This window comes from Thamnophis elegans, chromosome 10, assembly GCF_009769535.1.
Source record: "Thamnophis elegans isolate rThaEle1 chromosome 10, rThaEle1.pri, whole genome shotgun sequence".
Taxonomy (NCBI): Eukaryota; Metazoa; Chordata; class Lepidosauria; order Squamata; family Colubridae; genus Thamnophis; species Thamnophis elegans.
This window is the reverse complement of record NC_045550.1, coordinates 41,078,321-41,103,151: the sequence shown is the minus strand read 5'-3', so window position 1 is coordinate 41,103,151 and position 24,831 is coordinate 41,078,321. Positions and strand designations below refer to the sequence as shown.

The 24,831-nt window shown below is 36.2% G+C and overlaps 1 protein-coding gene and 1 long non-coding RNA gene across 2 annotated transcripts in view; one reads left to right on the top strand and one right to left on the bottom strand.

Moving 5' to 3' along the window:
* The window catches only part of SLC9A9 (solute carrier family 9 member A9), a 248,132-nt gene extending 233,573 nt beyond the window's left edge, over positions 1 to 14,559 (top strand). The window contains 3 exon segments of the mRNA XM_032225596.1: positions 8,721 to 8,826; positions 10,332 to 10,356; positions 10,359 to 14,559. Of these exon segments, the coding sequence (XP_032081487.1) occupies positions 8,721 to 8,826; positions 10,332 to 10,356; positions 10,359 to 10,552 (325 nt within the window). The 3' untranslated portion in view covers positions 10,553 to 14,559.
* Positions 12,869 to 21,853, bottom strand: LOC116514133. Its single transcript, XR_004256076.1, has 2 exons — positions 21,783 to 21,853; positions 12,869 to 12,911 (listed from the first exon to the last, which is right to left on the bottom strand). It is a non-coding gene; the product is annotated as an uncharacterized LOC116514133 (long non-coding RNA).
* Between the last annotated feature and the right edge of the window lie 2,978 nt (positions 21,854 to 24,831).

The window sequence follows — 24,831 nt, the reverse complement described above, 5'->3', positions numbered from 1 at the left end:
AGCACAAAAGCTGCAAAAATCGAAGAGCATTTGCCAGCAAAACAATTTCTTCTTTCCTTCTTGCCTGAAGGATAAGAAAACCTGATAAGACGTCAGATGGAAGATCCTCTAAACAGGTACGTAGCCAGGAATTCGGAGGCAGCTGATTTTTTTGCTGCCACCACCAGCAGGCTCCTCCCAGGAAGCCCGCTGTGGGTCCGTTGTTGTTTTGTGTTGTAACAGCGGTGGTGGTGTGTGGGGCTCGTTTGTTTACCAGGGCTGGTTTCCAGATGTCTGGTAGGCAGGAGGTATCGTCACATTTATTCATGTTGTGGGGTGTTTCTCTATTTCGATAGCTTCCATAATTATTCTCTTCTAAGATAGCTTCCATAATTATTCTCTTCTAAGAGAATAATTATGGAAGCTATTGAAATAGAGAAATATTTTAGGGAAGGGCTTATTTTACAGCATGTGCTCAAAGCCTGATTGGGATTATTATTGTAATATTATACATACATACATACATACATACATACATACATACATACATACACACACACACACACACACACACACATACACATACACTCACACACATGAGATTTTCGTGGCTACTGTCACTCAGGAAAACAATACTATAACATAAAATGCATATGATGATAAAACACTTTATCCTAATTTGAATGTTGAAAGGGAAAAGCCCAACCTCTTGCTCCTATGTTCTTATTTTTGGGGTAAAAAATAAACACCCCAGTCTCTCACATATACATTTTTGAAACATGCATAGTCAGGTTGCGGATGTTTATATTTGAGTAAAAAGCAGTATGATGCAAATGTTAGGAGTCACATAGTTTACCTTTTGGCTAGAATAAGGATGGGACATCTTAAGATCGCCAACTCTACTCTTTTGGTCCTACCTCTTCCTTGAAATGGTTCTTCCATGGCTGCTTTTTAGTGCCATGTATTTCATGTTCCTCTTTACCTTATGAAAGGTAAGGATACTAAGAGCCCCACATTCAGTCTTATTCAGATGCCTCAGTCAAGTGTCACAGAAGCTCCCTTCTGGCAGTTTTTGAGTCTATTCCAATCCCTGATATTGTCTAGCCCTGTAATGGTGAACCTATGGCACACATGGCAGAGGTGGCACACACAGACCTCTCTGTGGGCACGTGTGCCATCGCCAGCTGCTCTTCTGATTTCTGGTGCGCCAGCCAGCTAGTCTTTGTGGGCTCTGGAAAACTGCCTGAAAAACAGCCAAAACACAGGCATAGGTGTTCTGACCCTCCTCATCCTACATCAACACACACTCTGAGCCAAAGATAAGTTACGGCATTTAATTAACAGACAGGTCCTTGGCAGCATACCGGCACAGACAAGCTTGGGCAGCAATCCAGCACAGATAAGCCGTGGCAGCAATCCAGCTGCCAAGCTCACAATGATGTTCTCCAACATTAGTTCCTGCATTGACTTCTGCAAAAGGGGCGTGTGCACAAGCATTCCTTTTATAGTCTGGAGAGGAGCCTAATTACCACCAACTGAGTGCAATTACCTCCTGTAATTGCGTAATTGTTCCTTACGCCTATTAGCTCTCCAGTGCCGGGCATCTAGGAACAATTCCCTTGGCTCCTCTCCACTGCTGACGTCCAGATCACACTCCCTTGTCTCCTCCCCAATGGTCCAAGGCTCAGGCGCCTCCTGGTGGCCAACCAGCCTCTCTGCACCCTGCTCAGAGTTGGAACCCTGTCCAGGGTCCTCCACATCCTCCAAAGCCGACTCATAGGGCCCCTCACTGTCGGAGTCTGGTGGCAGCTCCAACGGCTCCTGCTGGGTCACAACACATAGGTATGCCGGTCAGCTGGTCTTCAGGTTTCTGATGCTCTGGGATGCACCAAGACCAGCTGGCATGCATGCACATGCTGGAAAACTGAAAACCAGCTGGCCATGATGCACACTGGTCAGTTGGTCTTTGGGTTTTCAGTGCTCTCGCATGTGCACATGGATGAAAAGGTTCGCCATCACTGGTCTATCCTATGCAGGCAGCTGGGGTCCATATCAGTGCCCTTGACAAAAAAATCTATTATCCAGCCTGCCATATGCATTGATCCCTAGACATTAGATATAATGCTGCCCGTGGAAATTTTCTATATATTCATTCCCTTTCACTCTCCCTGACAACTTCGACTTTTTGACTGCTGAGAGGATTTCTCTCCCTTTTAGTACTTAGAAGCACACAGCAACTGTAGAGATGAAAGGCTGTTAGGAAGTATGCTTAAGTGACCTAAGAAAAAGAGAAAGAATAGCTTGGAGTTTCTGTTTTTCAGTGGAACTGTGAAAATTGGTTCAAAAGTAAGAAATTGCTTTTGACTTTTTTTCTATTTAAAATCACTGATTTGGAGAGCAAAGTTGTCTAGCAGTTTGCTATTCCTGTTGCAAATGACTAATGCTGCTGGATACTTATTCTTTCTTAATAAAACAAGAGTTGATAGTAAGGAAAGACAATGGATCACATTGACTAATTTGAGCCTGCTAAATTGGGACCAGAAGCTATTATTTTGCTTATTCAGTAATGTTTCAACCTGAGTTGTTCAAAAATTAAACAGTGATTTTTCTAATCCTTTTTCAGAGATTCTCAAACTTATTTTGTTCACTGTCAACATTAATACATTAAAAATAAAGGTTTTAACACTTTATTTGAGGAAAGGTTGTTATTGTACCATAAATACATGGATAACCCATTATTGTGTAATGTGTTTTTCTTCAGAGTCATCATCATCAAAACCAATGATGTATTGTGAAAATAAAGCACCCTAGGTCAGGTTCTTAATAATCTCTGTTCAGTCATCTGATCTTCATTTTATAAGTTTAAGGACAATGATAGACTCCTTATTGTTCTAACATTTAATTACGGACCACTTGTCTTGAACTCACAAACCATTTGAAAGTTTCCATTGTATGCATTATGGCAGTTCTCTTTAGCTAAAGTTAAATACATCATGATGTACAGCTTCCAAATTTGCTCTTATTAACGATCCCATACTATATTGAGAAAAAGTTGTATGTAATTATCCATCACATCCTTGAAAAGGCAAAAGTTTTACTTTTGAGGCATGCCACAAAATCCTAGTAGGTCAGAATGTGTGAATATTAAGGTGACCAGATTTTCAGATTGGTAAAGAGGGACACCTTTGACCGGGGGGAGGGGAGGGCTTGATTAAAAATTTTATACGGAGCAACAAAAATTTTCATATAACGCAAAAATAGTATTGTAATATTTTTTTATTTCAACGTAACTACAATTTACAAATATAAATTGTAACTGTTGCCAAACATTAAAATTTTGATCACGTGACCATGAGGATGCTGCAACAGTTGCTAAGTGTAAAAATGGTCGCTATGTGTGAAAAATGGTCATCAGTCACTTTTTTCAATGCCATTGTAACTTTGGTCACTATACCACCTTTCTTGCCACAGTTCTTAAGTGAATAACTGCAGCTGATAAGTTAGTAACATAAATGAATCTGGTTTTCCCATTTGACTTTGTCAAAAGGTCACAAAAAGCAATTACATGACCCCAGGACAATGAAACCATCATAAATACGAATCTGTTGCCAAACATCAAATTTTGATCGCGTGACCATGAGGATGCTGCAACGGTCGCTAAGTGTGAAAATGTTTGCTAAGTGTGAAAAATGGTCATCAGTCACTTTTTTCAATGCCATTGTAACTTTGGTCACTATACCACCTTTCTTGCCACAGTTCTTAAGTGAATAACTGCAGCTGGTATTTTGTATTTTGGATAGAATATTTTTTTAAATAGTCTAAGACAATTTAAAAAAAGAATCCACACAGAATAAAACTATTTTTAAAAAATCCTATGCACAATAAATAAATATTATTTTAAAATACATTAAAAAAGAAAAGAAAAAAAACCAAGTCAATCCAGAATGATGTAGATGTTAATACAAAGAACTGAGCAAATTAAAATGGTGAAATTAGTCAGGGAAATATTTTTCAAAGAAACTTTGCCACCATTTTTCCCACATGAGCCGACCTCCAATCTCTGTGCCCCTCCCCTCCGGAAAATCCAGGAAGGAACACTCGCGACTTCTCTAGCCAAGTATTTCTTGGAGCTCTATGGTACTGGGTCATTTTTTCTTATAAAATGAGGTAAAAGGGCGGGGGGGTCTGTTTTGTTGCTTTAATGTTTTAATATCTTCAATGAAAGTACTGAGACAGAGAGAGGGATTAGACAGGGTGTTTTTTGTCTTGCCCCAGTTAGGATTTCTTAAGCAAATCTACTGGGCTTTCAACATGAAGCCAGAAAATCGGGACTTTTTAAAAACGTCCCGGGACACGGGACAATTTGTTATAAATCGTTACTGTCCCACCGAAATCGGGACGTCTGGTCACCTTAGTGAATATATATGTAGGTCACTTATGGACTGATGAATATGTATTTAGTAAATGTGGAATACAGCTTTTCTTATGCACTTATTTAGTAATTTGATTGATTCATATGAATCAAAGGTTAATTTTTTGTATTTTAATGGATATCTGGAGTCATTTAATTGCTCAATTATAAGTTACTGCAAAGACAAGGATTCTTTCTTCTTTTAAATTGGACATAATTTTATTATATTCTGCATAAATGTTGAGCTTTGGGGCCAGGGGCACTATTAGTACAGATTTCAATGTAGTGCACAGAAAGACAAAAACAAAAGAAGTCAAATCAGAAACATAAATAGCTTTTATAATTACCCTCTGTGGTTTCTTTTCTTTTTAATTCATCATCAGAGTCACAACAATTTGTAAGGCATTAAAAACAAAATCATTTAAAACAATATAAAACTGTTTGAAAATGATGCCTGACTGTGATATACAACAAGTAAAATGCAGAACTATAATTTATGTTTTCATTTCAAACATTTTATCATAGCCTTTTTCAAGTAAAAGGATAAAAGATACTTTTTAAAAGCCCAATAGCTCCTTTGGGATCGTGCTTAGGAAATTAAAGGTGAAATTCTGTAAGTTACCTAAATGACCCATTGTCATTTATCAACATGTTACCATGTTATGTTGATAACATAACCTGTTATTGAAATATTTTTTTCAACAAAATTTTTAATAGAATAGGCAAGTAATTCACAACTAGCTTTATGGAAAACCAGCAGAGACTACACCCATTATAAATAATCTTAGCAAGAATTTTCTTTGATAGATAGGCGATTGATATAATTGCTGAAGTTGAGCAGATTTTCTTTCATACATATCAATCATTTTGGATGAAAAGATTAGAAAGTCAGGTGCAAAACAAAAGTCTAAGCCTATTTCTCTCATATTTACATAATTTTACATAGAGAAGCACTGAAGTATGAAGTATAAAATAAATGTGTTGAATTCCATAAAAAATGAATTGACACTCAAGCTTCATCCGTTTCTTAATATTTTATGAAATACATGTGCCTTATGACAAAAAAAGAGTATTGATTTGCTAAATAGAAAGAAGACTCATGACTATTACAAGTTATTTGGTTATTTTATGCAAAGTGGTTCAGAAAAACTGTATCTTCAGTGGCGTTTAGGACTAATATGCAAGTTTCTATGGTGGATCGTTTGAAAGCAACACAGATTAAAATGATACACCCAACTACTTTGCTCTATTCAGGACATAACCTGACTGGATTTCACCTATTTTCTAATAACATTTCTTCTCAGAGTTTTGGACTTAATAAATTCCCAGTGTTGCTTGATACTCCAGACTTGTTAATGGTGGCATATTAGAGTTAGACCAACAAGTAATAGCTTAAATTTGTGCTTTTTAGTACCTGCAGCATTCAAGGTGGCTACAATAAAAGTAACAAATACATAAATAAAATATCACGATAATTTTCTTATCTTACTTATTGCATAATTCCTGCACCAGGTATTGGTGTATTTGGACTAATACATATGATGTGATAACAGGAGAAGTTTTCTAGATCAACACTCAATATTTCTGCTAAAGACTCAATATATGAGATTGAAAAAATGCTGCCCAAGATTCCAGGAAAGTACAGTTAATTACTGATTGAATAATCAAATTATCTAATTTATAGAAACAACCAGGAACTACAGAGCTTTCATTTTATTAAAGGCCCCCGCTCACACATATGTGCTAGGCGTTCCCAACTCTTGGGGGGGGGTGTTCATCTCCATTTTAAAGCCAAAGAACCAGCACTGTCCGAGACGTCTCCATGGTCATGTGATCGGTATGACTAAATGCCGAAGGTGCACGGAACACTGTTACCTTCCCACAAAAGGTGGTTCCTATTTTTCTACTTGTATTTTTAATGTGCTTTTGAACTGCTTGGTTGTCAGAAGTAACAGGAGCTCACTCCGTTACACAGCACTAAGGATTCGAACCACCAAACTGTCAATCCTTCTGATCGACAAGCTCAGCATCTTCGCCACTGAGACACTGCATCTCCTTATTGTTAATTGTTAATTGTTAATGAATCTATTACTCATGAGAAAAAAATGTGATCCTGACATTATGCATTGGAGCAGTGGCGAGGAGACAAGGGAGTTGGTCCTGGATAACTGGCAGTGGAGAGCTAATATGTGTAAAGAACAGTTACGCAGTTAAGAGAGGTAATTGAACTCAGCTGGTGGTAATTAGGCTCCTCTCAAGACTATAAAAGGGATGACTTTCACACGCTCGTCGCAGGAATCAACGTATTTACTAGAGCTGAAGAAGCTATCGTGGCTATCTTGGCAGGCTGGATTGCTGCCAAGGTCTAGTCGGTACTGGATTGCTGCCAAGGTCTAGTCTGTGCTGGATTGCTGCCAAGTTCTAGTCTCTGTGTTAATAAATCCTTGAAGTATCTTTGTCTCGGCGTGCTTTGGTGTATGAAGAGGGGGGTCAGAACATATGAATATATGATTTCACTTTAATAATTCTCAAATGTTAATGGACCATTTTGTCAGCTGCTGCAAGGCGATCACACAGACTGATTGCAAACAACAGCAGCAACAAATTTCATGAAAAGTAGCAACAATGGTGCATTGAAATACCAGCAAGAAATACTACTTGCCTGCAAGTAAGAACTGGTGGGACCATAAAACAGACAAACAATAAGAAATAAATAAGCTAAAGTTTTCCTGGAGTTTAGAATTCAAACAGGCAAACATCTGCCACACAACTTAACAATTGTCAATAAGAAAGACCAAAAAAAAGTCTGGATAGTGGGCATTGTAATATCTGGGTACAGCAGAAGAGAAGAAAAAAACTAGAGAAAAATCACAAAATATAAGGCTTGCACATAGAAATAAAATGATTGTGTCAAAGAAAGCAAAGATAGTACCAATAATAATAAGTTACTTGAGTGCAATTCCAAAACATCTGCAGCATCACTTCAACACCACAGTATTGACAAAATGATCATCAGTCCATGGCAAAAGACAGCTTTACTAAGAACAGCTTATACCCTATGATAATAACATTATTAAGCCACTACATCGCTGATTCTTGTGAAGGATTCAATGGGTAGACAAAGGGTCAAATCCAATCTAAATATCTGGATGAATATGCAATCAACTATAAGGACTATGGAATCTAAGGCATTTGGAAGGCATAGGTTTTGGGAAGATTCATATGGATGATCTCTAGCTCAAACAGATATTACTAAAAAGATACAATTTACTATGTGTGTAGCATTGACCAGTGAATACCTACAGGCATATGTGGAGGCTTAACATGGGCTGTAGTCTTAAAAGCCTAATATTGAGGGTTGTGTGGTAAGTTCCCCCTGTCTTTATAACACATAAACAGAATTCCTGATTTCGCCCTTTTAGAAGTGTGATGGAATGAAGCATAAATATACCTGGCTATATATACATTAAACCATAATGTGCTTTCTTTGATCTCAGCAAAATATGTCAACCAATATCTTATGACTTAGTTTCGTGTGCAACCCAGGCCACCAACGCATAGTCAAGAAACCATGGTGTAAGAAATTCTGACTGTGTGAAATATGAAACTGGACAATTTTATATATGTTTTTGTACTATTCTCCTGGTACAAAGATTATGAACTTTAAAGATATTGGTTTGCAGAAGTACTCTAATGTTTTTGCATCATCTTCACCATCTTCAGGTGGGTTTTGGGCTTAAAGTATGGTCGGAGCTGTCATCTTTCTATAAATCTTGGTGTGGGGGTGTGGAGTGCTGGCATTGTTCAGTAAGTGGATTGATTGGTTGTGTGGTTGTATCATGATTGGTAGATTGGTGCTGATTGGTGCTGGCTTTGTATGTCCATTGTTGTTTTGTGTTGTAATGGCCTGTGTGGAGGGTGGGGCTTATTTGTTGATATATACATATACATATACATATACATATACATATACATATACATATACATATACATATACATATACATATACATATACATACATACATACATACATACATACATGTATAATAAGATATTGGTGTTAGGACAATAAACACTGTGCTAGCTCCATTCAGTTGCCCAGACTCCACCTCACAAGGGATTATGGGATTGTTAAATGATGATGATAGTCGGTAAGTTAGACCACAATATGCTATTTCACTTTCTTTAATGTTAATGATAACTTTCCATGTCTGATGTTTTATCATTACTATTATTATTATATATTTATGCATTGCTATTATTGCATGGCCTAAATGGAATCAGCTGTGCATATACTGTATATGGAAAGAGACCTTAACAGATTCCACAGATATTTAAAGCCGATCCTCACCCATGCTGGCCCACCACTTACTACCACTTTACCAGAATGGTGTAATCCTGTGGCCAGGTTGCTGACTAGCCCTCGAGCCTATGAGGTAAGTATACAATTCAATGTGCACAATGTTCCAGTATTTTTGGCAGGCTGTATTATATAACTTCCACTATATGTGATGTTGGCACCTGGACTTTTGTCCTCCAATGAAAATATGGGATTTTTCCTCTGTTATCCTTTAGACTAAAAGATCTCGTCATCTTGCATGACAAAACTGATATTTTCTTACTGAATAAAGGGACATTCAGAATGGAAATATTGCACGTATAAAGTAACTTTATTTCATTATTTTATGATTAAAGTCTACTTCAGATCAAGCTCAAGTCATCAAGCTATGATAACTTTTAAATACTGGTTTGAACTCTAAGCTTTTTCAGTAGCATACCATTTTAAAAATAATGTGGAAAAAAGCTGATACCCATGGAGAGGAATGTTCAGTGTAGTAGAACAGCTTGCAACCAGCACCATCTTGTTCCCATCAGCTTGTCTTAGAGTTGTTTTTAAACATGGGTTAAATATTCTTTTGAAAATCAGAAGAATTTAGCATGAGTACTCTTTACCTTCCAAGCCTTAAACATTAGTGGAGTAAGTTTGGATTTTTGTAAAGTAGAAATCATCCTTGCTCAAACTTGCAGGCCATCAGCCAGGGAGCACTGCCGAGTGAAGTAGGATATTCCTAATTTATGGAATCTTCTGTCTGCTGCTCCATCAATCAGGACAACCCCCAACAACCTCAAACTCTTACTAGTTAAATTAGCCATAACATTGTATCTTGTACTTAGAATGTAATATATATTTAAGTGAGATGTGTATTTTATATCCAGTGTGTATATAGAGTTCCTGGATTTAAATATTTCCTATGCACTTCAGTAAGAAAGGCAGCTTGATTTGCATATCTCCCCAACCATTGGAGATTCAGCTGTGTGAAATGATTAGTTAGATCCCTTTTATGTAGGAGTCGCCCTTCTACTTATTCAATAGGGGCAACATTTTTAGTCAACAGCCATATTTTAACAGAGATGACCCAAGCCAAATTTGTCACACTGACACCTCTTTCTCTTCCTCTTCCTCTTTCTCTTCATCATATTAGCTATCGTTATCTGACAGTATTTCTTTAATTTTCTCTTTTCCAAACAGTACATTATGTGGAAAGAACATAAAGTTTTTAGCAGACAAGTAATCTTACAGAGATCTTTTCAAATTAGACTCCAAGATTTAATCTCTGATTTCTATGCATCTCTGATCAGTATAGATAGACACATGTGTACATTACTTCCTCAGGGACAAGAAGGTCCTAGCTTCAGCAGACAATTTATAAATATTATCACTTGATAGTGAAATACATGCAGTATAAATTTAATAAATAAAATTAATTTATATGAAGTAAATATTAATTACTTTTTTAAATAACATTAACATTCCATATATTGTTATAAACTTAAGAAATAGGGATATCTATTCAATTTAGAGAATTGCTTCGCACTTGTGCCATTAATAAGCAAACATTATTTCTTTGGTTTCTCTATTCTTTATCACAAAAACCCCTAGGAACAACTGAAGGATGAAGATGGGGACTTTATGTCAATAATGATGAATTGGCCCTGAACTTTGATGCTTCAGACCACTTCCCTGTGCCAACCCAGAACACAACAGAATCATCTCAACCTGCTGGCAAAGAAAACATCTATGATGGTGATCTTGGCTTAGGAGGATATGAAGTCCACTCCAAACCTGCTTCAGGCCAATCTGAGTTTGCTTCCTCAGCCTGATGTCCATTAGAAATATATACTACAAATATCAGAGGCAGGAGAAAAGTACATCTATTTTTCAACATTAGCAAGAAGGACATAAACAGAAAAGAAGCAAGATCTTGCTGAATCTCGCCCTAGAGATCAGAAGAATGAGAATTTTTAATAATTCATAAACATTCTATTATTACACTTAATTTTTCTGATAGTGGCCATTTTAACAATGAAAACAAAGGCATCACCTGTCTGTTATTGGGACATTGCAACTGTGCTTGTGGGCTGGATCGTGCTTGTTTGCACATGCAGAAACCTTTTGAAAAAAGTTTCCCCTAATTATTCAGGAAGAGAGACAATGAGAATTTAATGAACTAGTACATGCTTCCAAAATCACAGATATATCAGTATTGTTCCTCTCTTCCCATGTACAGCCTTTTGTAATAATTTGCCATGGTTTTCCATGATTCCAGCATGTGGCAAAATAATATTTCCCCTACTGTATGGTAGTCTGGCAGAAAGTGGTCTACCAGAACTGCTTGTTAATATTTGAGCTGCTGAAATTTAACATGTCAATAACAGAGACCTTCATTTACCATGATAGAGCATGATTGTTAGTATAAATAGCAATTTTGCTCTCTCCTACCCAATCCATTTGCTGCCACTCCTATGAAATTGATCATAATGCAAATACTGTGTGCTGACTTTCCTCAGATTTCCTGATATTCAGTGCTTATATCTAGAATCTGACAGGACAGAGAACTGAGTATCACATTCAAGACTTCTAAAATAATGTCTGCTACATTTCTGCTTATTTCCTACAGCAAGAAATAGGAGACAGAGAATTACTATGTATGTTTACATGGATTGGAAATGCGGCTGAATCATCCATTATAAATACAAGTAGTTATAGTATCAGGAAAGTTGATGACAGCCCTCCAATATATTTTTCCTTGAAGGCAGTGCTCTGTATCTTATATATTAGAGACTGACCTCTTGAAAAGCTCAGTATAGATAGAACCTCCTGGATGCACTTGCAATCCTTTCATATCCAAATACAACTGCCTTATAGTTAGCCCATTTGATCCATCTATTCCAGTTCTTTAACTGCCAGGATCTTTTCAGTGTTTTAGTCCTGCCTGGAAACTGTTTGAAAGTGAAATATTTTGCATGTAATGTATATTTTATTTCTGAGTTACTACCTTCTGCAGCCATCCATGACCATACCACATTTCCATTTTAATGCTCAATATAGTGTTGCACTTAGCACATATTCTGGGTTATTTAGCCATCCTCATGCAGTCTGATGGGAAAAATGACTTTTAGATGTTTGCAATTCCAGTAAATGCTCATGGGTGGGCGAGGTGGGATTCCTGCATGTATTTTAGTGGTGCGGTGGCTAGAATGATGGAATGAGAATTCTTATTTTTTCATTGCATATTTATCTCTCCAACAAGAACTTTTCAGATTACTAAGCATGAGCAGCCAAAGAAGCTGCAAAGTGATAAGAGATGTCTACCAGAAAGCAACACCATCAACCATAACAATAACTTAAGCTCAAAAACTGCCTTCAGAATCCCAACCTATACTTAGAATGAAATGGAAAAGTAAACGTCACCTTGACAGAAAAAGCAATATTTCTGATTACTGACAAACCAATTTTGACACAGTATTAACTCAGTATCTGCTAAAATAGAAAATGGTTGCAGAATTACAGAAGGTCTGTAAGAAAAAATAGTAAAAAAAACTATTGGTCAGTGCATCAAGATTTTCACTGTTTGAGTCCTGGGAGCATGTGATTTGTTGCCATGCAAGATCTACTACTATTTCTGTCCTTCCACTTCAAAGAAAGTATATTAACAGTAATACATAAGTTCAAGTATTGCGTTGTTCTATATTTTGGTCATACAGCATAGTTATTAAGGTTCTTCAAAACTCATGTTTCAAATATATTTTACAAACCAGAAGCCAAGACTGAGAAATGTCAAGAATCCATGTAAGTTATAGCCTTCATCTTTCATACTATATGTCGGCTGTAAGATTTTTGATCATATACATGACTTTAGTAAGATGAGGACAATTGCTACTTTGGAATTATATTTTGAGTATTTTAATGTGAAATATTTTTAGGCTAAACAGTATGATTAGAACTGAACTCATGTACTGGATAATGTTCCTCAACATTGCTGCTTCATAACAATTTCTCATAAATTATGAGAAATTGTTTCCTTTTATTCAATATCAGCACATGGATTCTTCAGCACTTACTCACCAACTAGCATGAAGCATTTGACAGTCCTCATATTGGAATAATGCAATACATGCCAAAGAGGTACGTATTTACATAGACGTCTCCATGGAAACCACCTTGTCCACTGTCACATATCTAGAAGGTAGAAAAAGGCAATGTTAGAGCAAACAGGACTTAAAATCTCATAGGACTGCACACTTAACTGATGCACCTGCATTCTAGCATAGAGTATGACATGTCTAGCTTTTGGATAAATTGCCTAAATTACTGGCAAGAATGGCATGAACTTGAATTAATGACTACAGCACATAAGATTCCCTCCCTATATCACTAACTCAGTGGTTCTCAACTTTAGCAACTTTAAGATGTGTGGACTTCAACTGCCAGAATCCCCCAGCCAGCATGCTAACTGAGGAACTCTGGGAGTTGAAGTCCAGGCATCTTACAATAGTAAGATAATAGTGATCTCACATACTTTTAGCCTATGCTAAGAAATGGCAATTGATCTCTGTGAACTGAAGGATAAATAACTCTATAGTTGCATCTTTTCAACTATCTGGCCTCCTGTTATTCAGCTTGTCTACGAAGGTTAAAATAGGACATGAATTCAAGCAGAAATGCAGCATGTTCGCTATCAACTCATCTATTGTTTTACACATTATGAACGGTAAATTTTGGCAAATTCAATATCACAAGGCTCATTAGAGATCAGTTTACATGCAGGATATAATAGGATGGCAGCTTGAAAGAATGTTTCTGTCACATGTTTAACCCTCCTATTGCATAAGCATTTCACAGAGATGCTATGTCATCTCAGGACATGCAGCATGAAGTTCCTTATTAAGCAGCTATGAAAAACAGTTATTGTTGCATATGCAAAGCATTGAAGTTTATGAAACCAAAGCTCCCAACTTTAGAAATGATCAGGAGGGCTATATCCAAGACTTCTTAGTAAAACAGTGAATGATTATAAATGTAATAAATTTGGATTCCATCATGAATTAAAAATGGCAACAAAAATGTATATGTAATCAAGTTTTAACCCTGCTTTTTCAGTATTGCTGTAATGTCACATTTAATCAATCACCAGTTGAATGCGATACTATAGCAATCATGTTAATCATAAATTGAAAGCAGGAACCCTAAGATCAAAACTGACATGTTTTATTTAACTTTCTTTCAAAAACATGACTCTCTTAAAGGACCTTACTTCGTACAATGAAAAATATTTTTTTTACTATTCTGATAATTATTGCTAATGAAAAGTCTGTTCTATATTTACTATTTTCTTGGTTACACCTGGTTGTTTTGGCAAGAAAGAAATGAAGCAGTTGACATGTCAGAATACTTATGGGACTTAATGCCACAAGAATAAGGAGAGACTGCTTGCTGGGTGCTTCAGGAGAGGAAGAAATGTTTATACCATATAATAAATGAACAGATGAACTATCTTACCAAAAAAACTGCAGGTCCATACAGGTTTTTTTTAATGTACAATTAAGAGGTCAAACATACCTCAATTTGAAGATTGTATCTCAGTATAAGAATTAAGAATGATTGGGTTTATGTTTTGTTGTATACAAATTCTGTAAACATTGTGCAAAGAGCATTGTGTTAGGTACAGTTATGGATAACTCTAACCAAAAGAGAAAATATTGTAGGCGGAGATGTTCAAAATTGTGGTAACTTTGATGTACTGTAATTAAGTGAACAGAATGAACACGGTATTTCTCTTGCCCAGGATTTTCTATCTTCATCTCAAATAAATTTGCATAGCTCCTCACTCGGGAACTTAATTTTAACAAGAACAGAAGCACAAATTCATTTCTGTCTAACTCCCATTACACTCTTGAAATTTCCTCAGAAAAACATAAGAGGCATGAGAGAGAGGGGGGAGGGAGGGAGGAGGGAGGGGAGAGAGAGCGAGAGCGAGAGAGAGACCTTAATATCAGCCCAAATCAATATATTGTAGATAAATGACTCATTCCTAAAGCTTCTGCATTATAATCTTCCATATTGGTCCAGTGCAGGTTGATAGATGCTGTTCAACATTGAATCTAGGGCTGAGAGAGAACAACTGGCCCAAAGTCACTTAGATGGTTTCCATCTCAAGGAAGGACCTGTATATGGGTGTCCTACTCCGGATCCAATATCTTAATCACTATACTGCACAGGGTTGTTGTTTTTAATTTTCTCCCTGTACCAATGTAAATATACAAGAAAAGATTGGACAACCATTTGTACGGGATGGTATAAATGCTCCTGTCTTGGGCAGGGGGTTGGATTAAAAGACCTCAGGGGTCACCTCCAATCCTATGATTCTATTATTTTAAAATCCTGATATTTTTCAGGTTTCTATATAAGTTCTATACTGCTCAAAGAGTTGCATTAACTTTAATGAGGGAATTCCTTAAAGGTGCAACATCTTTTGGATGGAAGCCTGAAAAATATCAGATTTTTTTAAAAAAATATTGCATTAGTATAAGATTCAAGTCCTTTTTAAAATTAGTTTTGAAGCATATAGAGCTATATTTGACAAGCCTTCACTGTTATTACAATCTGAATTCTGCAGATAATTATCAGAAAGCTAATATGTCTAACATCTTGGAAAGAAAAGATGTTAATTATATAAGTAAAGCATCACATGACTAGATTTACCCCTCCAACCCCCACTCATGGGTTTCATATACTTATTGTTAAATACATAGAATACAATAGCATGAAGGATTTCTTATAATTTTTAAAGAAAGTTAATAATCATGGCACATGAGACCAGAGATAGAAGAAGAATCCCTTTATTGAAGTATCTTGAGGAAATGTTAGCATTAGACCTACACTGGAAAATCCTACCTTGCATGAGATAAGATAGTTGACAGCTATTGTCTGCTCTGCATTTGATTTTTTTTAATCTATCCATCATATGCAACCAGAACATTTTCAACATAAAATATGAAATTAAGGACTTCTCTGTAATAGCAATTTCTTATGATATTTCACAAAACATAAGGAAAATCAAAGTTCAAATAACAGTTGCACACATGAACTAATACAGGGACGTGCAGTCAGGGGAGGCAGGGGAGGCAGAGCCTCACCACTGTCATCATGAAAAGAAAAAAATGTAAAAGGAAAAAGGCTGTTAGTTGCTGCCAGAGTCACAGTGGATGAATCTGCTTAGTGCTTAACTGTTTTAAAAAAGTCTCTAAAAAAGTGCCCTCTACAGGAGTGACAGGAGAACGAGGTGCCTCATCTAGTCTGACTTTATGATCACTCGAGCAGAGCTAAGCCAAGGGTTAAAGCTGAAACTTCTTGACATAGATGAGGCACGTTGGTCTCCTGCCTCCTGTAGAGGGCATTTTTTAGAGGCTTTTTTAAACAGTTAAGCAGAGTCATCTACACGTGGACTCTGACAGCAACTAGCTTAGCCTACCTCAGCTCTTGCCTTTTTCCGTTTACATTTTTTTTTTTCTTTTCATGATGGCAGGCAAGAGCAGAGTTGAATCCTGTGTGAAACAGCTGGAAAAGGTACGTGCATGTGTGGGTCAGAGGGAGGGGGAGGAATCAAACTTCATCCTCCTCTTGCAACTTTGTGTGTGTGTGTTTGAAAGAGGGGGAGGGAGCATATTGAGACAGTTCTTTATTTTATGCACTATTGTAACACTCTAATACTATGCCTTTGGGTCTTCTGAAATTTTAATTATCCAATCATAAGCAAAACAATGTTTTCAGTAGAATGAATTTCCACTTCTACTTACACCTGCCAGCCAAATGCTGCTAGTGGTATTGCTAATATGGACTGAGGAAAAAACCTAAATTTTCTGAATCCTGATGCAACTTTGTGTGTGTGTGTGTGTGTGTGGTGTGTGTGTGTGTGTTTGAGAGAGTGGGGAGGGAGAGAGGGAGAAGGAAAGGAAGGGAGAAGAAAAGAAAAAGAAAGAAGGAAACTTATTTAGCAAATAAGTTTAGAAAAACAAATGCCGTCACTTTAAATCAGAACTGAGCATGCTGCTGTGGAATTCTGGGAGTTGAAGTCCACCAAATCTAAAAAAAATGCTGCCTCACCAGCCATAAACATCCACTACACATCACTGCTATAATACAGGGGTTTATGAATACCAGATAGCAGAGAAGATGGCTCACCAGCAACCATCTCAACTATTCCTTAAGCAGACCTTTAACCAGAGCACCTCCCACTGAGTTATCTGTAGAACAAAACCTCAGAAAATCTGTAACAACTCATGAATAATAGCGGCCAGTTTTTATCTATTCTCCAAAATCTCACATAAATTAATGGATTATTTTCTCTTAAGAAAAATAAGTACAGGTAGCTAAGAAGTTTTAGGACGTTCTATATTTTAAAACATAGGCTGGGATAGGATGGCTGCACATCACAATCCAAAATTCTCCAATCGTTACTAATAATTGTCTTTTGGTTACATAATTAAAATACCAGCACAGGCTAGAGGGAGCAGTCTAAGGATGAAATTATATGAGTAGTGGACCATAATGGATGGTTTTTTTCTTTATTAAATTATTACAAAATTAGTAATTTCAATAGTGGGAATCTATCATAACCTGCAGCTGTCACTACAGTAATATATCACCAATGAAGACAGGTTTCACATGCCCATACCAAATAGTCTGGTAACATCTTAAGATCTATAAATCATCAGTGTGGAAATGGATATTACAGATCAGGTTTCCACAATTCGCTGGTTCCAGATATGTTAGGCTACAGCTTCTAAAATCCAGATAGTTTAAGGGAAGCTGTTAATGGATCATAATTTTGATTTCAGATCTCAGTGCAGCACAGCAACTTAAGTTTCAGCAGGAAGTAAAAAACAAATGCTTTCAATGGCCTTCTGAGTGATTCGAGTTTTTCCCTCTCAGTGCATAGTGGTCATTTATGCATAATTTTTCATGGATCCAATCCATACCGGTTTCCAGTAGGAAAGTGCAAGACCAATGAAAGGATGCTACAGGCAATCCTCGACTTACAATCATTCATTTAGTGACCTTCAAAGTTAGAACAGCACCGAAAAAATTAATTTATGGTCATCTTTCACATTTACAACTGTTGCAGCATCCTCATGGTCATGTGATCAAAATTCGGATGCTTGGAAGCTGTTTCACATTTATGATGGTTGCAGTGTCCCAGGATCATGTGATCACCTTTTGTGGCCTTCTAATAAGCAAAGCCAATAAAGAAGCAAGAGTCACTTAACAACCATCTTACTAACAACTGCAGTGATTCACTTAACAACTGCAGCAAAAAAGGTCATAAAATGATGCAAAACTTACTAAACAAATGTCCTGCTTAGCAATATAAATTATGGACTCAATTGTGGTCATAAGTCGAGGACTACCTGTAGTTATTTTCCTCAGTTTTGTCACCCAACAAGATCACAAAGTGAAGTATGCAACAGCACAGCATAAAGATCTTGGGGTTAGCAATGAATTTCTCCTTGGAAGTATAAACCCAGTGAAACCTTGAAAACCTGTTTAAATCTTATCACTTTAAAGCAGTTTGGGGGATATTATGAATCCTTCTTATGAAGATTCCTGATACTGTATGCATTCTCTACAAACTAGAACTTCCACTTGATACTCTTATCTTGTAAAACATTCTAATTAGTTTTATTGCAAAGCAATCATAAGATGCCCCGAAGGGTTCCATCATGTAGGCCCTTTATTCTTTTATTAGCTATTTAAAATATTTTAAAAGCTGCAACAGAAGGCAAAGCTGACTTTCATGTTTAGCAGATAATCCCTGGTGCTTAGAGTCTTTCAAAATGCTAGCCTGAGACCAAAACAGGTTTAACATTTATGTCCTGAAGTGATGCACATCAGGAGAAATTCTAAGTGGTCATGTAGATTTCTGATAACTGAAATATTTTTCCCCTATGGAGAAATCTTCCTAGTAAATACAGACTTGCCAGCAAAAGTGACACCACCATTACTACCACCACCACCACCAAAAAAGGGGTAGAGAAGGGTTAGGACAAGGGTGTAGCTGAGGTCTTCCCCAATAAGCTTACAGTACTGGACAGCACCCAAATCCTAATTAATTTCCACCACCAGAGATAATCCATTAGCGCTCCAAAAATAAGCACCTCTTCTGAGCTTATAGAAATTTGGATTCAGTACAGATTCAGTTTATGTAATTGCTTTGCTAGATAAGATTTGCTGGATTGTGTTTTTGTCATTTCTCAGTAATAAATACTACTGCAAATGCACTGCTCATGGTGGTGTTTAGTTGTTGGAGAACGTTAGATTCAGATATGAACCCTTATATTCATCTGTCCCTAGGCACTGCCATCTGTGCAACTGTGTCATGGAACTTATGCTAAGCCAGGATTCATTAAATAAACTTAACGTGCTAAGACAAAACAAACTTCGAGAGAAGTCACATACACACAAAATCAAAGCTGATAGTCTTGCACAGGCAAACAAGGGTGCTGTCAAAATTACTGTGAATTACTTTCACTTTGCCTGAGTAAGCTTATAGTGAACCTACTCAAGCAAAGCTTAGAGCAGCGTTTCTCAATCTCAGCAACTTTAGGAAATGTGGAATTCAGTTCCGAAAATTCCCCAGCCAATATTGAAGTCCACATATCTTAAAGTTACTGAGAAAATGAGAGATGATGTAGAAATTTATGAAACCATTTTCCTATCATCTGTCTATCAGCTGTGACCTTGCCAGAAACTATGGCTTCAGGAAATAGGTTTGAATACTACATATGCTTGCTGAGTTTAATAATGCAGAAAAACCTACGCTATGATCATATGGACCATGCAGGATGCTACTTATCCATCTTACAGCTATATACAGACAATACAGAAATATACAGACAGTGTGCATTGAGACAACCTATCCAATCAAAGCTAGGAGAAACAAACTTGATTGGGTCTCAAAAATCCAATAATTATAACCTTGCCGAAAGACTCCCACCAATGTAGAGTATATTCTGTTGCCCTAGTTATAGCACATTACCCTGCTGTAACACTTGATCATTATGTAACAATGAACATGATCAGATAGTCAGAGTAATGATAATAATTAACCTGCTAGACACAGAGGAAAAATTAACCATTTCCAGATGTACAGAATATGTTGACCCAAAGGAAATGCTAAGAAGGTTTTTTCCACTTAATCTATCAATAGGTTGGAAGAAAGAGGAAGTACAAAAGCACACATATATTCCAAATGTCACAGATTTGACTTAAGATGGTATCAAACACTGGCAGGTAGAATGACAATTGCTATACAAGGGGCAATTAATTGGCAGACTGGTGGCACAATCATTCTCTAAGCCTTTCTCTCTTTTGCCTGTTAAATGTTGGGTCCCTGTAGCTACTCTGTGAACTTGATTCATAAGGAGAGTCCAGGCTTGAGGCAAGCAAACAAATATATAAATTTTTAAAGCCAAAAGTTTCCAGCAATGGCTAAATTCATGGTATAATGACTGTCAGAATCAACCACCAATCACCACAGTGTTTTTATGTATTATTTAATAATTCTGTTATTTAAGTCTATTCATTGTCCATACACAAATTCATTTATTCATCGTATCACATAGCTTGAAAATCCCTGATTTAATGCAATGTGTAAAACCAGCCAATGAGAACAAATATGTTCTGTGCACCAAACCTTATTGCTTGTTTATATACCAGTTAACCTAAGTCTCCTCCAAGGATTGATTGATGACTAATATGATTGTTTGTCCCTTGTGCTCTTTAGATAAAGGTAGATTAGGAAAAAGCCAAGGGAATTTCTGAAAATCTGAAATGGAAAAAATTCTAGGAGGGTAAGAAACAGACCTATGTTGACCATGCTAATTTATTTGCCCTACAACCTTTTTGGAAATCCTCACAATCCTTTCATCCAGTGAATTTCAGTAGTGTAATTGCCAAAAGTAATGAAAACCAGAGTTATGCAATGGTCAAATCTACTCTTTATTATTATTTCTCAGTCAATAATAATGGGTGGGGAAAAGTTTAAGAAGAGGATATGTAGCTCCTGGAAAAAAGTTGGGTAGCAATCTAAATAATAAAAATAGTGCTATTTTGTGCTATTTGAAAGTAGGAATTCCTTCATAAGACTCAAACTTTAGCTATTGATAATGACTTAATTTAAAATATGCCCAGTGGGAAAAAATGGTAAATTCTATCTACATACACTTGTATAATGTGGCCTTGTATCACCCCACCCACTGTGGATCTTCCTCATTCAAAGCATTACTTATCCCTGATTTCTATTATTTTCTTCTGTTGGATTTGCTTTGTATATAAAAATACGTTTCAAGCTTGAAACTCAAAAAAAAGGTTCAGAATGACCCATTTTCACATCAGAACAACTCTTTCAATCTCAAAACCTTTCACACAATCTCAAAACATTTTACACAGATTACAAACAACAGGAAGTCATCAGGATCATTGTGTTGACACTCATTCCCAATATGTTCTTCTGAAAGTAGTAAGATGTATTGCAGCAAAAACTTTAACTATAGGGTTATTTCATAACTTGCCAAATTTTGCATTTCAATTTAATTTGTAAGATACTGCCCACATATTTGCACTGCCAACAAAGTTTTCACCACCAGGAAATGATCAGTGTAGCATTTGCAATGAATTAGCTATGATTTTATCATTGCAAGCTGCTGTGGGGAGTCAATCTCAGCATGAGATCCTGAATCAGGGTTATAACAGTTGCCTAACAGACATACTAGGAGTCAAAGCTCATCACTAGTTCTTCTTCCTTTTCTATTAGACTGACATTTCACTAACACCTGGAAGACTCTGCCAGCTGCACTACTGTCTCTCTTTGTGAAGTCTTCTCAATAAATTGTCTCCCTAGTTTAGAAATGTGTAATTAATTGTAGTCATAGTGGGTTTTTAATCAGTCTCCCTCTTCCTGCTGCCTCATCAATAACTTCTATTTTTATAGGAGCTCTTGAAAAAAATCCAAGAATTATTCATAACTGAGAAGGCACAAAGCCACATACTCACAGCTTGTTCTGGATCTTGGTGTTGCATTTCAACATTTTGGTTTTTTTTTCTTTTTGTTTCCTGCCTCCAACCCTAAAAGTTAAAAATAGTGTAAGAAGGCTTAAGATATATGCAGGGTGTAATATATAGTAAGAGTTAGCTGCTCTCTGTCCAGACATTTATTGCATCCTATCAGACTTAAAATATATGGAGTGAGAGTATGAAACATAGATCTGTGCATGGCTTTGATTTCAGATCCAGAAAGATATTTCAAAATGTGGGCCTACAAACACACCTGCCAATATCTTTTTAAAGTACAACTTTCCCTAGGCTCACATTATACTGTGATCTTCTTTTGGCAACATGTGACAATGTGATCCCAAGAAATTATATTTATTTAATGTATTTAAGGAGTTGTAGAAAGGCGCTATTTTCATACACACTTAAATACCTTTTCCAAATAATTTCTAAAGTACAGCAGAACTCAACTGAAGAATTCTGACCAGATGCAAATTATGTTTCCATTTCTACTAAGTTATACATAAAGTACTAACTAGGGAAGTAGTCACACCATTATTTTCAATCTGAATGGTTACCTAATTTTGCACATTCAAAGCAATATAGGAATTGCAACAGTTTGGCTTTTGAAACTTGGATTTCTCAAATGATGTTTGGCACAAAGAAAGGGGAACTGAAATTCATTCACATTCGAAACACAAGAAATGGGAAGAGATAGCTTTTTTTGTTATAAATCCTTTTTTCTTTCTAAAGCAATTGTTAACAAAGAGTTTCACAGTCTTAAGATGTCTCAGATCACATAGTGAGCAGCATATATTTTTATCATTTTCTTAAATTATCTGAAAACCTTTCCAACCTTTATATACATCAACACTCTGCCATAATAGAAATTTTACTACTGACAATAATTATAGTGCAAATGTTTCTTCTTCCTTGAAATAATTTCCATCTTTTAAACCAGCAATTTATGGTTTTATAAATAAAGTGGGCTATTGCAGTTGGGAATACAGTGGTGTATACACATAGGACTTTAATCTGTCACCACAATAATTAGTTCTTGAAGAATAAGTGGTATACATGAATAGAATGCAATCCACATAAACCTTCATCTCTGGCAAGAGGAACAAATAAGAGGACAAATTTTGAACATTGGAAGATCGAGTAGTGAAAAGCTAGAACTTCAATGTACTTGAAATTTGTGTCACAAAATAACCAAGCACTGCAGTTTCATAAAGCTGCTGGTGGAATCTACTAGTAGATCTGAAAGAAATTTGCAATAGGTAATTTTTTATTTCCAAAGTCTAACAAAAGCAAAAACTAATACATTTTTTCTAAATTAAAAAAAGAAAAGAAATTGGAGCATTTATCTATTAAAAAACTTTAAATTTAGATATAGTTTAGACCACAAATTTCAGAGCATTATATGTATTCAAGGAGACCAATTGTGGCAAAGTCACAATTTTTCTAACTTGTTTCAATGGATAATAGGGATTTAGTAAAAGAAATTACAATTAGAAAGAAAAGCTTTTAAAACTGATTCTGCCTAAGGTTCTAGCATTATTTCTAGTGTAACAAATACCTGAAATACTGTTTGTGTCCTGAAAAATTTGTGAACAAAATAGCAAAGCCTCGGCTAACAGCTGCAAATATTTATCATTACATATGAATATTGAGAATCTCAGAAATCATTTTACAAATCAAATTTTATATACTAAAATTCAGTCACAATTATCTCTATTTGTGTTGCAAGTGGGCCATCACTTTGTTATCAAATTTAAGATAGCTAAAAGTGGAGACTCCTTCCAACAATTGGAAAAACATTTCTTAATACTGATAATCCTATCTAAGCAGTGACAGCAATTTGGAGTGAGATCAAGTGGCATGTAATGTGACAGTGTAGGAATATAGCACATCAGGATACATGTCACACAGATAACAGTTCAGCTATTTCTAATTCAGTTCATATTTTGTTAATTTTCTAGGATGGCATCACAGAGACCAGGAATATCAAACTGGCAGCCTATGGGCCGGATACATCATGTGCAAGCCACGCCTACCCCAGCTCTGCGAAGGGAAAAGCTTCATGTAGTATCTCATGATGGCAATCTGATACCATGCATTTGACGCCCATGACAGAGACCAATCTCCATTTCCGCTTTTCACTTTAGAAACTAATAGCTCTGAAACTAATTTTTCTGATCACAAAACTAGTTTTTTCCAACAGCACAGAACCCCAAAATGGACTTCCAGGAAAAGAAAACATTTGATACAATGTCCTTCCAACACTGCTATTCAAACTATTATTAACTCTATCCTACTCTTGAATCTGATGTAGATAGGGTACAATGCTATGCATATAATAACCAAATGAAGAAGGGAGATGCAAACATTCCTCCTCCTTTTTTATTATCTTATACTAAAGGCTTAGCAGAGTATTGGGGTTCTTGGAGATTCCAACTTTATAAGAATTCCATTATAGAAGAACAAAAGGATTGTCTAGTTGATTTTGGGAAAATGCTACATGTATTATTCAGGCTTCGTGAGAGATTTCAAATACATCTCCATGTCATTTTTCTTGGCAAAAAACACAAAAGCGATTAGGAAATATATTTACAAATATTTCCTATGTCTTTGGAAATAAGAGAACACGTTTTTGGAGATATTATATTAAAGTAATGGTAAACATTCAAGAAATATTGTTTTTCAAATGTTTACCATTACTTTGACATTTGTTTTCTCGGAATGTTTACATTACTTTAACATTTGCTTCTCTAAAGTTACTAGAACTTTTAATATAGTACCTCCAGAAACTTATTTCCTTATTTCAAAAGACATAGGAAATATTTGTAAATTATATTTCATAATGGTTAGAAGAAATTGCTTCATTGCTTCATGCAAATGATTTAGACTCAACTTCCTACTCTACTGATTAAAACACATGTAGCCAATCCAACATCTCACTTTAATGCTGTTCCTTGAACTGTAAAGTGTTTCTTTGTAACAGATCAGCAGAGAATCCATTTTCAGGCATAGACAATAAGTGTGTGTTTTC